The sequence below is a fragment of the Pestalotiopsis fici genome, assembly GCF_000516985.1.
Source record: "Pestalotiopsis fici W106-1 unplaced genomic scaffold PFICI_Scf_2, whole genome shotgun sequence".
NCBI classification, from domain to species: Eukaryota; Fungi; Ascomycota; class Sordariomycetes; order Amphisphaeriales; family Sporocadaceae; genus Pestalotiopsis; species Pestalotiopsis fici.
The window spans coordinates 750,044-764,729 of NW_006917092.1; the positions used below are offsets into that span (position 1 = coordinate 750,044).

At 50.1% G+C, this 14,686-nt stretch overlaps 5 protein-coding genes across 5 annotated transcripts; 2 read left to right on the top strand and 3 right to left on the bottom strand.

Moving 5' to 3' along the window:
- Window positions 1-516: 516 nt before the first annotated feature.
- On the top strand, window positions 517-4,020 carry PFICI_02407 (uncharacterized protein; the record flags this gene model as incomplete). The annotated part of the gene is made up of 3 exons (XM_007830988.1): window positions 517-594; window positions 657-2,921; window positions 3,007-4,020. The coding sequence occupies 3 exons, from the start codon at window positions 517-519 to the stop codon at window positions 4,018-4,020; spliced, it is 3,357 nt and encodes a 1,118-aa protein (XP_007829179.1).
- A 365-nt stretch (window positions 4,021-4,385) lies between these two features.
- On the bottom strand, window positions 4,386-4,838 carry PFICI_02408 (uncharacterized protein; the record flags this gene model as incomplete). Its single annotated transcript, XM_007830989.1, has 1 exon — window positions 4,386-4,838. One exon carries the CDS (start codon window positions 4,836-4,838, stop codon window positions 4,386-4,388), a length of 453 nt encoding a protein of 150 aa, XP_007829180.1.
- Window positions 4,839-7,317: 2,479 nt separating this feature from the next.
- PFICI_02409 (uncharacterized protein) lies at window positions 7,318-9,672 on the bottom strand (the record flags this gene model as incomplete). The annotated part of the gene is made up of 1 exon (XM_007830990.1): window positions 7,318-9,672. The coding sequence occupies one exon, from the start codon at window positions 9,670-9,672 to the stop codon at window positions 7,318-7,320; it is 2,355 nt and encodes a 784-aa protein (XP_007829181.1).
- A 1,500-nt stretch (window positions 9,673-11,172) lies between these two features.
- Window positions 11,173-12,026, top strand: PFICI_02410 (uncharacterized protein; the record flags this gene model as incomplete). The annotated part of the gene is made up of 2 exons (XM_007830991.1): window positions 11,173-11,344; window positions 11,395-12,026. 2 exons carry the CDS (start codon window positions 11,173-11,175, stop codon window positions 12,024-12,026), a joined length of 804 nt encoding a protein of 267 aa, XP_007829182.1.
- An 847-nt stretch (window positions 12,027-12,873) lies between these two features.
- PFICI_02411 (uncharacterized protein) lies at window positions 12,874-14,653 on the bottom strand (the record flags this gene model as incomplete). Its single annotated transcript, XM_007830992.1, has 4 exons — window positions 12,874-12,990; window positions 13,043-13,541; window positions 13,604-13,729; window positions 13,791-14,653. The coding sequence occupies 4 exons, from the start codon at window positions 14,651-14,653 to the stop codon at window positions 12,874-12,876; spliced, it is 1,605 nt and encodes a 534-aa protein (XP_007829183.1).
- Between the last annotated feature and the right edge of the window lie 33 nt (window positions 14,654-14,686).

Below are 14,686 nucleotides of genomic sequence, written 5' to 3' on the forward strand. Positions count from 1 at the left end.
ACAAGGTCCGAAGACAATAGAAAGCTGGGCCAGCCCATCGGAAGGATCGTTCAGAAAAATTGCAATAATGGTCTAGACAATATTTTCGACTTCTTCATATCTCATTCATGCCATTGATCTTGAGCACTATGGCAAATTTTATCAATGTTCTCGGCGTCGGCGTTGGCGTCGGCATCCAGACCCTGGTATACCCCTTGTAGGTTCAAACCAGGAAGCATTTCCACTTCAAAAACAAACTATCGTAAATAGTCTATTATAAAATTCTTGAGATATCCTATATTTAGGTATTTTCTTCATGGTAGACGGGCACTGACAGTCTGACTAGCTCACAATCTAGTCCACGAGACATCATGGACTGATGGAGCCTTTGATGAAGCCTCGGCTTCAGAGATGAAATGAACTGGCGACTGGTTCTAGTCTCGCATTTCATAGCCCGAGAAAATGTGTATATAAGCACCTCGATGCCACTCATATGCGAATTAGGAGGGCCTCTCCAGCTACAGTTCAGTCATCAATATGAAGCTCTGGTACGCGGCTTTGCCGCTCTTCGCGGCGAGCCGCACCCAAGCAAAGGCCGTCTTTGCTCACTTCATGGTACGTCATTGATTGGTATTGGTTCATGTGTCTCTTCAAACTGACACGGTGATGTTCAATAGGTCGGAAACACCGCAGAATATACTTCGGACACCTGGTCGGACGATTTTGGTCTTGCTCAAGATGCCCACCTCGACGCCTTCGCGCTCAACATGGCTTACGGTGACACTCTCAACGACGATCAAGTCCCAACTGCGTTCTCAGTGGCAGAGAGCTTGGGCTTCAAGCTCTTCTTCTCGTTTGACTATGCTGGTAATGGCGCTTGGCCAGAAGCTGATGTCAAGTCCATGATTGAAAAGTATTCTTCAAGCTCGGCATACTTCTCAGATGGAGGGAAGCCTCTAGTCTCCACATTTGAAGGCCCGGACAACGCAGATGACTGGACCAGCATCAAGTCATCCACTGGCTGTCTCTTTATTCCCGACTGGTCCTCTCTCGGAGCCAAAGATGCCACTGCCTTGGGTGTCGCTGACGGTCTATTCAGTTGGGCCGCTTGGCCCAACGGCCCCAATAACATGAACACCTATGTCGATGCTTCTTACGAGGAGTTCATGACATCGTCCATGCCCTACATGATGGCTGTATCACCATGGTTCTACACTAACCTGCCCGGCTACAGCAAGAATTGGCTTTGGCGTGGCGACTCCCTGTGGAACGACCGATGGACTGAGGTGCTCTTTTGGCAGCCCGAGTACGTCGAGCTGTTGACCTGGAACGACTATGGTGAAAGCCACTACTTTGGACCAATCCGCGATAATACCGTTCTAGATGTCGGCGAGGCGCCTTTTGACTACGTTAGCGATATGCCTCATGACGGTTGGCGAGCATTGCTGCCGTTTTGGATCGACATGTATAAGACGGGCACGGCAAGTGTGTCCGAGGAAGTCTTGGTTATCTGGTATCGTGTCAACCCCGCGTCTGCATGCTCCAGTGGCGGTACAAGCGGCAATACGGCCAGCCAGTTCCAGGTGGAGTACCCGCCCAGCGAGGTCGTTCAGGATCGAATCTATTTTAATGCTCTGTTGACATCCGAGGCCTCTGTCACTGTCACCATTGGCGGAACGGCGGTGAGTGCAGAGTGGTCATCCAAGCCCTGGGATGGTGTAGGCGTGTACAATGGCAGCGCACCCATCAATGGTCTGACCGGTGCAGTCGTCGTTACAGTCAGTGGTATGTCCGTGACGGGCAAGGATATTACAACCAGCTGCACTGACGGTTATTCGAACTTCAACGCCTGGGTTGGGTCTACTACAAAGAGCGTCTCTGCCGTTTCGCCCGAACTGAATCTATCTGAACAAAATTGCACCAGTGGATGGGCCGTCGGAAACTTTCTCGGTCTCTGCGCTACGTCGTGTTACTATGGATACTGCCCCACCGGCGCGTGCCTCTGTACGTCAATGGGCCCGTTGAACGAATCGCCCGAATCGACTGGCGTGAAAGGGTATCCGATTGCCGGCGAGGGATCTAGCTATAGTGGTCTCTGCTCATTCGACTGTAACATTGGTTACTGTCCGGATACCGCATGCGGAACCACCGAGGTCGAGTTGACGGAGCCTACCGTCTCCCCCTTCACGCCGGCTTCCTGTACATCGGGGTCCTACACCTCGGATCCCAACTACGCGGGCCTATGTTCGTACGCCTGCAATTATGGCTTTTGTCCCATCTACAAGTGCACTTGCGACAGCACCGGCACTCTTGTTCTCCCGCCCGACACGGAGGACGGCGAGTCGGGCGAGCCTATAGACTCGACCGACCAGAGCGGGTTGTGCGAATTTGCCTGCGCCCGCGGCTATTGTCCCGACGGTGCATGCACATACACTGGCGACGACGACACATATGTCGACGACACGGGCATTGTCAGCCACCGAACTGGTAGCGATTCCACCGTGCTGCCCATTAACTCGACCACTTGTCCCTACTGGGGCGACGCCGATACGACGGAGTGGAACACGCTCTTTTGCAACGTGACTGCAGACGAAGATCTCATCTTGACATCGTATTCGGCGGCTGAGCGCTGGGAAAATGCATACGCGCAGCACGCTTACTCTTGCTTCGAGAGTTGGTACCTCAATGCCGAAAAGGCAGACGAACTTGGCTTCTTTGAGAGCTGGGAAGAGACCGTGCTGTACTATATGGGCTACAAGAACTACCAGATGAAGTGTCTGATTGATTCGGGCACCAACTGTGATCAAGATATTAGCTGCAGTGGCAACGATTACACCCTCGCCGCCTATCTTGTATCGGGCTCCATGGTGCGGATCAAGAACTTTTATAATGATTGGTACGATGCCTTGGACCAGGTTGCTTCAAGTTTTGATTCCGAAGATGTAAGTATCTGAAAACCTGCTTCATTCCCCCCCCCCCCCCCCCCCCCCCCCCAACAAAGTCTCTCGCTGACACATGGCATTACAGTTCAAAGAGACGTTCGCCAACGGTGAAGAGGACTCCATTGTGGATCAACTGAACAAGTGGGCACTCAATATGATTTTCGAGGCAGCCGGTAGTCTGATCTTCCGAGGACTCAGTACCTCGTTTGGATCAGCAGGTGAAAAGGCAGAAGAGTATCTCGGCAGTAGCTACGAGTCCTTCACCGAGTGGGCCGTGGACAAGATCATGCCCTCGGACAACGACGGCGTCAAGCTGTCTGTGATCGACTCCCTATTAAACGACACCATCTATACTTCGCAAAAGGCTCTCGAGGACTACGTCACGGAGATATTCAACGGTAGCGGCACCAGTATGGCGCATCTCTACAATCAAATCCAGGGAGGCACTTGGTTGCACATTGCCGACGAGAAGGTCAGTGATGTCCGGGAGACGACCAAAAAGTTCGTCATTAGCCAGGTCCTCCAGCCGGCTTGGGCCTTGGCCACGAGCTCCAGCATTGTCATCATCGTTTCCGACGACAAAGACGATACGAGCAATCCGTTTGCAGGCGGGGGACTCAACGCAGACGAGGCCGAAAGTGTCCGCTACAGCTACGACGGCCAGACCTTTTGGCTGGTGAGAATGAAGGAGTGTACTTCTTATGGATATCAATCCGACTCGTGCTCATCCGATCCTTGGGCGGCAGTCCACGGACACGCGGCCCTGGAAACCTCTGACGCCTGGGGTTTGAACAAGACCGACATCATTGTCAGCTCCAACGAAGGCAAAAAGCTCAACGGGGGCGAAAACGGCTACGTTCTCCAAGATGCCGGCGATGGAGCGTATTTTCTCAATGGCGCCGGCGACAAGTCCTCGTGGGTCTATGAAAATGGTGTACAGACGCCGGGTGTGTTTTCATACCCTATTTGCAGCTATGACTTGGCGCATATCAACTGGTCGGTGGCGAACTCAAAAGGCAGTTCGGTAGATATATGCAGCACGTACCCGTGCTGCTCCTGCGATGAACTAGGTGTAACTGGCGGCAGCTGCGAAGACTAATACAGGAATTTGCATTATCGTAAATATTCCTTTTTATAGTTTGATTCCTTTGTTGGTTGATAGAAGCTATTGCATGGTTGCTACAGGACCGCATCTCACTATTGCGTCTCTGACCGAATTGGTGCAAAAGGACATAACTATGTATTTAACCTAGGTACTAAGTAGACGGGTTATTGCGTGGAGCCTTAACTAATGGTTTAAAGATAAAACAACTGTTTTTAGAACAAATTGATCTTATTTGCTTGAATGCTTTAATTAGTTGACTTTTTATGCTGCTTAATTAAAGTCGTAGCTATTATTAAAGGCTTTATTGAAATATCGCTCTAATGCCTGCTCCCGTGTCACTTCGTTACGGCACTGCTTGTCTATGGTAAGCTGTCACGTCTCGATCCGACCTGTCGCAGTCTGAGCGCAGCATCTCCATCCTCGAGAGATACCCAAATTCTGGCCGCCATAGTCCTCATCCCATTCTCGGTCCTAAGATCGGCCTTATTCTCCCTTGGCCGGGGATGTACCACCATGGCCTCATCAACCCAGTCCATTCCACCAGGACCATGAAGCAACAAGGCTAGTGGTGACGATTTCCACACGGGCAGTTCAGACCGGTGAGTCGCAAAGACCGTGAGAGCAAGAACAAGAAGGGTCAGCGAGGCTGTTATTGCTGGCAGTGCCAGCCACGCCCAGCTGGCCTGTATACAAGTGGCCCTATGAAAAGCTTGACCCAGTATCGGCTCGCTGTAGTTTGGGTCCCCATTCAGACGGGTCCATACTGTCAAGGTTTGTGCGACGCTCTCGAAAACGGCATTGATGCTCGTCATGTTGATGTTCCCCGAATCGTATAAATAACGTATCTGTTGTGGACCACTGAAGTCATCCACTTCTCCTTCTAGTGTGTCGGAAAGAGTATCAAACATATCAATCAAGATGTTTTTTTCGAAGATATAGACACACTTTTTTGAAAGAAAAGATTTCACGACCGGCAAGAATGTAAGATCATTAAGATCATGTCGTGTCCCGGTCAATTTGTATGGGAGCCAGCGGCCCTTGCCATGCAAATCATAACCTTGAGCAGCAAGCTCAGTGCGGTCCTGTTCGATGATGCAATGCTTATCAAGTATACTAAAGGTCGACATTCCCCGGGCCCATGGGATATCACTTGTTGACTCCGTCAGATTCTCATGAATCTCAAAGGAATTTATATCTGCGGTGTATGTGCGAACGCAAGGCTGGATGGAACATTGAGCGACGCCATAGCCACGACAGCTCCACGTATTGTTTGTGTGTGAGCTATCACAGATTTTTGGGCGCTCTGAAAGTGGGGGAAAAGCACCAAACCAAGGATTCACAGCATATATTACGCCGTAATCGACGCCTTGGATGAATTCATAATTGCCGGTCGTGTTTTGGATGTCGGCATGAGTTGACCTCCAAACTGCCTTGACTTTTAGTCGTGGACCAGAGTAGGAGCTGGTAGAGCCGTACGTGGTAAATGTGGCCGAAAAATAAGAATTAACTGCCGTCGTGTGGTTGCATATCTGACCAGAGCAATGAGTTTGGTATTCAATTTGATCCGAAAGGTCTTTGCACTTGCTACAAAATGCAAGCGTACTGTAACTAGTGTCGAAAGTACAATTTCCTGTAGAGCAATAAAAGCCGGACAGATTTGGCGGTTGATAGTAACCTGAAGCAAGAGCCGGCTGTAATGTGGTTGGCAACATTCTGAGCTGGAATACATTCGTCCGAGGTATTGATGGGCTTTTTCCACCAGCGGATAGTATATTGCAACTAGTCAATTGTGACAGTTGCTGGAAAAATGGGTCGAGGGCAATGCCAAATATGGTCACCAAAGCGGCTAAAGCCACTACTGGTTGGCGCAGATGACGCATATATAGCCATTTAACTGCACCGTAAGGGCTTCTTCCTGCGTCCTGAAATAAGGCGACGTCTTTAAGAGGATGCCGAGAACGATACCATCTCCATTGCAGCTGGCCAACGCAAGAGATTAAAATAAGAGCCATGCTGCCTTTAAAGACGAAAGCGTAGGTTGAGATCAAGGCGTTGATGGTTATAGACAGAGGCCATTCTGGAATAGGTTGTCCGTCATGTATACGTAGAGTGATTACGGTTGCGATAATCATAACGAGTAACAAAATTGCGTTTATAGTCTCTGATATCCAATATTCAATTCCGAAATAACGGTATTGTGGTGCCTTTGGGGACCTTTCTTTTGCTGACTGTACGGTTTGTGAATCGATCTCGACTGAAGCTACACGACTGTCGAGCCACGCATCTGCTGCTCTCTCCGTGAGAGTAAGTACAGAATCAGATTGCTGGCTGTCTGGGCATATTTGTAACGCCGGTTTTAGCGCTGGATTTGAGCTTGCCTCAGCGTTGAAACTTGTGCCTGTAGATGCATCTGACGGATGGATAGCGCTCTGAGCGTCATCTCTCAGCAAAGAAATCTCAGTAGAGGAGTCCAATGCCATTTTGAAACAAATGTATAAATCGGCAGACCCTTAGAGATGCCCTTTTAGTTTGCCGGTCCCTAAGTACTGCGTGGCAATGAGATACTGGGATGCTGAACATGACAGAGTGCCCATGTAATATGCTGCGCGAATATGTGGATAAATCCATCTACTCAGCTATTTATTGTTCATCATGATTGTAAAGAAGTGTCACACGAGACACTAAGTCTCGGACGGGCCAGCCTACATATAGCACACGAAGTGTTGTACGACCCAGGAACAATTAAAAATAAGCATTGGTGTCACACAAATTACAAATAACACAAAAAAACGTCGCAAGGGTAAGACTAGCCTCGTATTATTACTGAGAATTCTTAAAATATTGGCTGTGGTGGCGCTCGCCAGAGATTGCATTGGTCACACTCGGCCCAATCCATTATCTCAAGTTGGCTGTAAATGTGACTGTCGCGTTTAATTGGTTTGAAAGAGAGCTAAAGGAGGGCGGAGGGGGCCTCCATGCAAAACAGAACGCATTGGCCTCAGCATTAGAATCGCCCGGTGTATTTTCGCAACCTACTTGCAGCTATGACTTGGCGCACATCAACCGCACTCGGAAGGGAGTTCGGTGGATAAATGTAGCACCTATCCGTGCTGCTCCTGCGATGAGCTCGGTGTAACTGGCGGCAGCTGCTAAGACCAAGACGGGAACTCGCACTGCCGCAAATATTCCTTCTTGTAGTCCGATACTTTTTCAGTAATACCTTTCACTTCGAACCCTTGGTACTAAATGTAATATTTGCTTCGTATCCTGGCCCCGATTCCAATGTACTATTCAGAGTGTGACGATGAAAAGATTCTCAATTCCCTTTCCAAACCGTGGCTGGATGCAACAAGCGTTGCATTGGGAGTCTGCCAAGATCACATCCTTTTTGAGATGCGTGGCCACGACGATTGCCACTGCTTTGGCAACGTCGGTATCATATATCGATGGTAATATGCCGACTGAGGTGAAATACTCAGTCTTTCCTGATTCGGTCAGCCGAAGACCCCACGGAACCGTGGAGACTTCGTCTTCGCGGATAGCCCATTTCACTGTAATCCCCAAGCAAGGGGCTAATCTTGGGGGGTTTGATATACTCCAAGATCCTCTCGTTGGCTCAATTTCAAACGTTGTCGCGCAGGGCACTGAAGCCCTTCGACAGTGGAACGCAGTGCCCCTGCTCTTGAGAACGGCCTTGATCAAAGATGCCGGTCCGACTGCAAGTGCGCTATTCATTGAGTTGTCCTCGAGTCCAAATAGAAAATCAATTTGTAGCGACTCGACTTGTTGGGTCACACCAAGGCTGACCGAGACCATGGGTTGTATAGATTGCACTGGCTCCGGCATGGAGGAAATGTCATTCCTATCGCGGATAGAGGGATATGAGCTACCGCCCCATTCAATGTGGCCCGGAACGATACTTATGCGTCCCAAGACCTCTCGGTCGAGTACAAAATCCTGGAGGACTGAATAAAATGAGCAGACGCCGCCATGCGAAAATGCGTTTGCTCCGTTCTCATCGGTCGTTTTCCTCCCGGCGAAAAGCATCATGCACCCCAAAAACTCATTCTCTAGAAACGTAGGGTTCAGTATCCGATTGATCTCAGTCTGTCGTACAAGGTCTTGCCCTGGTGTCCCGGACCTTCGAGGGGTGTCTGCAATCGCGTTGTGTGCATTGTGGTATACCCACATCATACCGTCTCGTCTCATTCCCATCTTGGTAGCCATGGCCGTCGTTGATAGGATCTGACAAATGATGATTACGGACTCGAAAATTGCAAGCCTGCAAAGGCTGTTGATACTGGATGATTCGCCCTGCGGCAAACAGCAACTACATTTGCAAGCTTTTCGAATTTCAAACATGGACCGTATGTATTCAATTTGTGCGTCTTTGAACGAACGATCCAGTTGCTTGTAACTGATCTGGGTTAATGAGTGGAGTTCGGGACATATTTCGAAAGAGTTGCGGATAAACCCACGCCCGCCCGATTCGGTAAAATAGTGCTTGTGTTGTGTTGCATGGTACAAGTCCACTCCTGGACTTTCAAAATCCATGATTCCAGCAAAAATGCGGGCGGCGCATCCAAAGCCGGTCCCTATGGTTTCTTCCAGCTTCAAGAGTTGAGCGAATTCCAATCCATACGCTTCACGAAAGCACTCATCCCAGGGTAGCCTTCCACCGTAGAAAGGCGGTTCACTAATGGATAGAAGTTTCATGATGCCAGATCGGTCACGGAGCCTAAAAGTCTTGCTAGTGACGGCCAAGGTCAGATCGACAGTAGTTGCGGTAGCAGTAGCGAGCGAGTCATCATCCAATTGAATGACCAAGCCCGGCCGCGAGACGCAGTCCTTGGTCTGGTACATGGTCATGCCTTTTGCGTCGATGATGCTGACGTTGAAGCCATACATCCATTCGCCCACGGCGGCGAGCCAACCAGCACCGACTCCTCCTTTGATGCTGATTTGGTGAAAATGATTTCTGGAGAGCATTCCAAGCGCAAGGATCGTAACACTCAAGTCATGTGGGCTGGGGCATAGTGCATCTGGAATCTGCCCCGATCGCCGGGCTTGAAGCTTTTGCTGCAGCCGCCTTTGTCTAGGAACTAGCCTCGTGAACGAATCAACCAAGACTGGAAATTTGGTATGGGCAAGCACGCCACTACAGGCCTTGACCAGCATCTGCCACTCCTTGAGAGATGGCATGAAACCCGAGGGAGGATTATACGATGCAGTCATGGAGTGGAGGACAGTCGCGGCAAAGTCTTCGTGGAAAGTTTCACCAAGCGCCGAGCACAAGGCGACCAGACCTTTGCCTTCAGTCGTGGATCCCAAGGTGCGCACCAGGCTGCGGAGGCCGAATCCAAACCAAATCACGTCGCCAAGGCCACGATAGCTCCGGAGACTGTTCAGCGCGTCTTGTATGTTCTTCTCACCGCTAGTGGAGAGCCTCAAGTTCTTTGCAATCTCCTGTCCGACCATGATGGTAAATGGCTGCACGCCGGCAGCCATGAAGCGGCCGAGTATGTCGACAGTGAAGGCGACGGAGCTGCGCGACAGGCTGACCCAATCCAGAGAGCCTTGCTGTGCAAACCCGCTGCCAGAGGTATTAGCAAGCGTCCCATCTGGGACACCTTCACCGTTTTCCATCATGAAGAAGATGATGACACCAGGGAAGTTGGACAAAGATTAGCACTATTCGGAATACGGTCCCGCAAAGCTGCTCCTTACTAGGAAGAAGTTATTTCTCTCAAGCTGATGTTGACCTACCTAGGTGTTTGGGCACCTACATTAGTCCTAAGCAGTATATACCCTGCAGTCGTTGTAGCTGAAAGTGTACCCTGGTTCAGCTGAAAGTGCGGGGCAGCACGCCAAGTCACAAACTCTTGTGTACAACATTGAAGCATACGAGACGATGATAGTTACCATAGTGCTACATTGTGCCTGCTTGTGACGCAGTCCATGTATAGCAGCATCCTATAAAAGCTTCTCGTTGCTAGGCAATAACCTTCTCTTACGGATCTTAGATTCGGGAACGTAGATGTTATAGCTGCTTAAACCCTTCAATTGGACGCTAAGACGCCCCTTAAGCGATGGTTTTTATACTTATCTGCTTGGGTATTGTATCGCCATAAATGGGATAGGCCAGCACCTTTTTTAGTGAGTTGTATCTCGTCCTCGTTAGGTACGCGACCATGGCTAATTCTTAATTGGTGCCAGCGGTGAATTTAGGGTCTTATTTCGCTTGTGCATATATGTTACTGACCAAGGGCGACGTCCCATCGCAGCTATCCCAATCTGCCGCGACGCTAGAGGTGCAGGGCACCGCTGCAAAAGCTGATCTTGGCGGGACGATCCCATAGACTTTAGGCAGCGCGGCAGTGTCGCGTTGGATGCAATCCTAGACACACGATAAGCAAGCAAGGAACAATTAAGGAGACTCAGCCGACATCTTTGCATCAGAAGAGCGAACTTGAGGCTCAACGATGCAAACTTTGCAGAAACATGGATTCGATTCCCACGTGACTGGAACAGACATGCAACAATAGGGCAAATCAGCAGCCGATTGTGCCCAAGGAGCAGTCTTGTACATGATTCCACAGAGACCATTCAAATGATTATCAGTGCTCTGATCATTTTAGTCTACAAGGTGAATGCGCCTACAAGTAGGGCCTAGGTTGCGGGATCGTACTTGAATGGACTCACGTCCCCTAGGACAGTCATATCATAAAATAAAATGGAAATATGTATAAGGTCCAGAGTGCTCTGTATCATTGGTTTTCTTTGAAACATGCGCTAATAATAGAGGATGTAGTACTCGTATGAACCTGGCTAACTTGACTCGAGGAGGAATCCAAGGCCCAGCTCCAACCCCTGTCCTCGCTTCCTTTCCAAGCCTTATGGTAGCCTTATATCTGCCATTAACCCGGCAAGTCACAAGAACGAGTTTTCTTTTGCTTCAGTTATTGTCGGCAATTGTTGGCGAGACCAAGTGCTACTTCACTGGAGTGCATCATCTTCGAACAGGGTTCAGCGCAGTCGAAAGGAGAAAAGGAACATCTGAAGAGTTGAAGCGTCAGTCAGGTTGACTACTTATTCGTTGATACACCAAAGTCTATTTTCCCCGACTCGGCAGAATTATTGCATTCCATGTCTGAGGATCCGCAAACGTGGGTGTTCCCACCACCGGGTGCTGCGTCGCCGCCGACGAGTCAAACGGGCAATTTTGGACCGGTTTACCCAAATGACACGATCATTTTGGACTGGACTCCTCGAACTGAGACACCACTTATTGGCCTGGGCTGCTGGAATGGCTCCAACCGTAAAGCAGACACACCTGTCAGTTGCGGGGGAATACTAATGTCTATATAGACTTTGATACTGATATCCGATCCGACTCGATCTCAAAAGGACAAACAGCACCCGTCAGGTACACTTTCAACCAACGATTTACCATTAAAGATGACGTAGAGACGCTCTACTGCCACTTTACCTTTACTGGTACCAACAATGGTAACACTGTCGTGTGGGAATTTGAAAAAGGGAAAGCATCCGAACAACGCACATTTTCATCACCTGCAAGCACAAACTCGACCGTGAGTTCATCATCGAATGATGCTACAAACTCAACCACAAATTCACCATCGAATAACGCTACACTCAGCGCTGGAGCCGCTGTGGGTATCGGTGTCGGTGCAACAGCATTTGTATTCCTGGTGATAGGCGCTGGGCTCCTGTTTTGGATGCGCCGTAGGCGACAGCCCTTTGCACGGCAGATTCCGTCAACATCGTCGGCGGCAATGACCTACGAGCCTGTAACCCAATTCCAACCTTCTTCTCAGTCGCACACTACCGATGTCAGCATGGTTGGTGAACTCGAGCAGCCAGAATACCGTGCACCCGCTCGGGAACTTCACGGTCTCCCCAGCACAATAATCAGTGAACTCGGAGACAATATTGGCACCGACGAGCACATTGATGGCTATAAATACCGGGCTAGTTGAAGGCAAATAAGTTCTAATTCTCCGATATATAAATTAATCGCAAGGGACTTGACTCGCTGGATGACTTGAACACCGACCAAGGTCATAACCCCCAAGGATCGCACTGGCTCCAGGCTCGAGGATATGCTGATCATATCACGAATGCAAAGGTGCGGAGGACCGGCCTGTTCGATATAGCGTGGAGCGATTTTATATGTCCCGAGCCCTCTCCTTCGGGGACGGATCCCTGGATGGCCGACTAGATGAGTACCGCTGCTGCAGGAGAATGGAGATGATGATAAAGCGCAGCCGAATCCTGAAGCAACATGCACGTGGAACGAGGGTGGGGATTGATACCGTTTGGATTCACGCAGGGAAAGCTGACTTGAGCACCTAGACCTATGGTCATTCCAGCCGCGAGTGCCACGCAGTGGACAAAGTCGCGGGTTGTGTAAATATATTCGAGGTGGAAATGGGTCTGACGTGTAACAGTATCGCGTGGGCTGGATGACATCCAATCGGTCTTTGAGGCAGATCTGGAACTAATGTAGGACAATATTGGCTTCAGTACATTGGAATCTGAGGATTCTCACTGCATGACATTTTATAAGCAGGGCCGTTGTTTCTATTGTTTCCTTTATGCAAAGTTCACAGGCTATCTTCGATTTTGTTGAAATAAAACAAGCACTGAAGCCATTGACGATCAGAATTTTCATGTTTTGGTATCCATCCTCTCTTGACGCTCTTCGGTCTCAAATCTCTCCCGGCTGCACTTCCAGTGGGAGGCTCTTACTTTGCGTCCATTTCTGCTCGTCGCGTCATAGCTGTATCTGATGTGGTCTTCCCGGTCCGCTGGATACTCAAGTGGTTATTGACCTCGGGGCGTAACCACTACGTCAAATCCGTGCATCAAATAAAAGCCGGCGTTGATAATATCTGCAGGGTGTGCCGGGTCTACAACAGCGAACTCGAATCGACTCAGGAGCTGGGATCGCGTTGGCAAATAGGGTCTCAAATTCTTGCCGGTACAAACTCACCTCGGTTAGAGCCTTGTTCATTTCCATAAACACCAAAGGCCTTCCCAGACACTGGTATCGTCCATAACCGAATTGGAAATCGAGACTCTCGGTCATGGCGCTCAGTCGTGCTTGCGGTTGATTCAACCATCTCTCGGGCCGATACTGGTCGGCGTCCTCGCCCCAGAACTGCTTGTTCCTGTAGGCTCCCCATACGTCCATGCCGACTTGCGTGCCGGCCGGGAGTCTGTAGCCAGCGACCGTGTCTCCTCCCGCTGGCACCTCTTTGAATACCAGTGGGGTTCCGCCGGGATAGATGCGCAATCCTTCCCGGACCACGGCTTGTAGATATGGAAGCTGCTTGGCCTGTGACATTTGGATTGGTGTTTCAGAGCTTATAAGACCATCCGCTCTCGCCTTGTCCAGCTCTGCTAGCAAGTTTCTGTATACTCTCGGATTCGAAGTCACGTACAAAATGGTCATGCGAACCGCAGTCGCAACAGAGTCAGTCCCAGCAACGCTTCGCATCCAGTTAGCGTCCTATCTTTTCATGAAGGGGTAGCTATCAAGACCGCTACTCACACAGACACCAATGACTGGTTTACAGCTTGATCCTTAGTAACGCCCATCTTCATGAACAGACCTACTAGGTCCCTACGGCCGTCGGGGCCTGCCTGATAACGAGCGCCAATGACTTCCTCGCTGTGTCTAATCTCAATTTGTAAGCATACCGTCTGGCAAGAAAAGGATATGCTGATTATTTACATACCTGATGAAACGTCCCAGACCTACCGGGTCAGTAGACTTGGGAAGCGCCTCGCTAAATGGCCATAACTGTGTAAACCACGCCAGACTCGGAAGAACGGCCAAGATGGACGCAATGGTGAAGAAGTCTTCGTTCCACTTGAGAAAGCCATAAGAGTCATTACCCTCGTCCAAGAAGCCAAAGGCCTTGCCAAACGTGATATCACCAACAAGGTCCAAGGCGAACAGATGAGTAATGGCAGCAATGTCCATGGTCCGCGCCGGGCCCGTCTTGTCCTCTTCAGAAGAGCCAGCATCGATACGCGAAACAAATTTCCTCTCAATCAGATCCAGCAGGCGACAAACCTGGCGGTCGACGGCCTGTTCCATCTCGATAGAGCCGCGGTAGCCCGACGCAATCTTGTTCCTAAACGCCGTGTGACTGGGCTCGTGGACCGTGGAAAAGGAATGGTCCTGGCCCTTGATGAAGCGAAACGGACGGTACCAGCCTCCTTTGCTATAGGGCGACTTGACGGCGGATATCCTCTGCACCGTTTTGACGTCACTGGTGATGACGGAGTTTGGCCCGACTCTGATCAAAGGGCCTTGCGCGTTCTTGTTAGCTTTGTAGCCTTTGCGAGGACCACGTTGCAGCTCACCATATGTTTTCGTCCATTTCCAAATCTCGGAATGCGGGCTGCCGTCTAGATGTGTTTTGAGAAACCCAAGCGACGAGACTGACTGGAATAGCGGGCCTGGGACATGGCTCAGGCGGACATATGAGCGAATGCTGGCCGCAATATACACAAAGATGAGAATGCCCAGCAAAACCTTCCAATCCGCAAAGAGCTCGGTGATTGGGCCCGTCTGGGGGTTCTCGAAAACCATGGTGGTAGCGTGCGTGAACCGATGAGCGCTGAG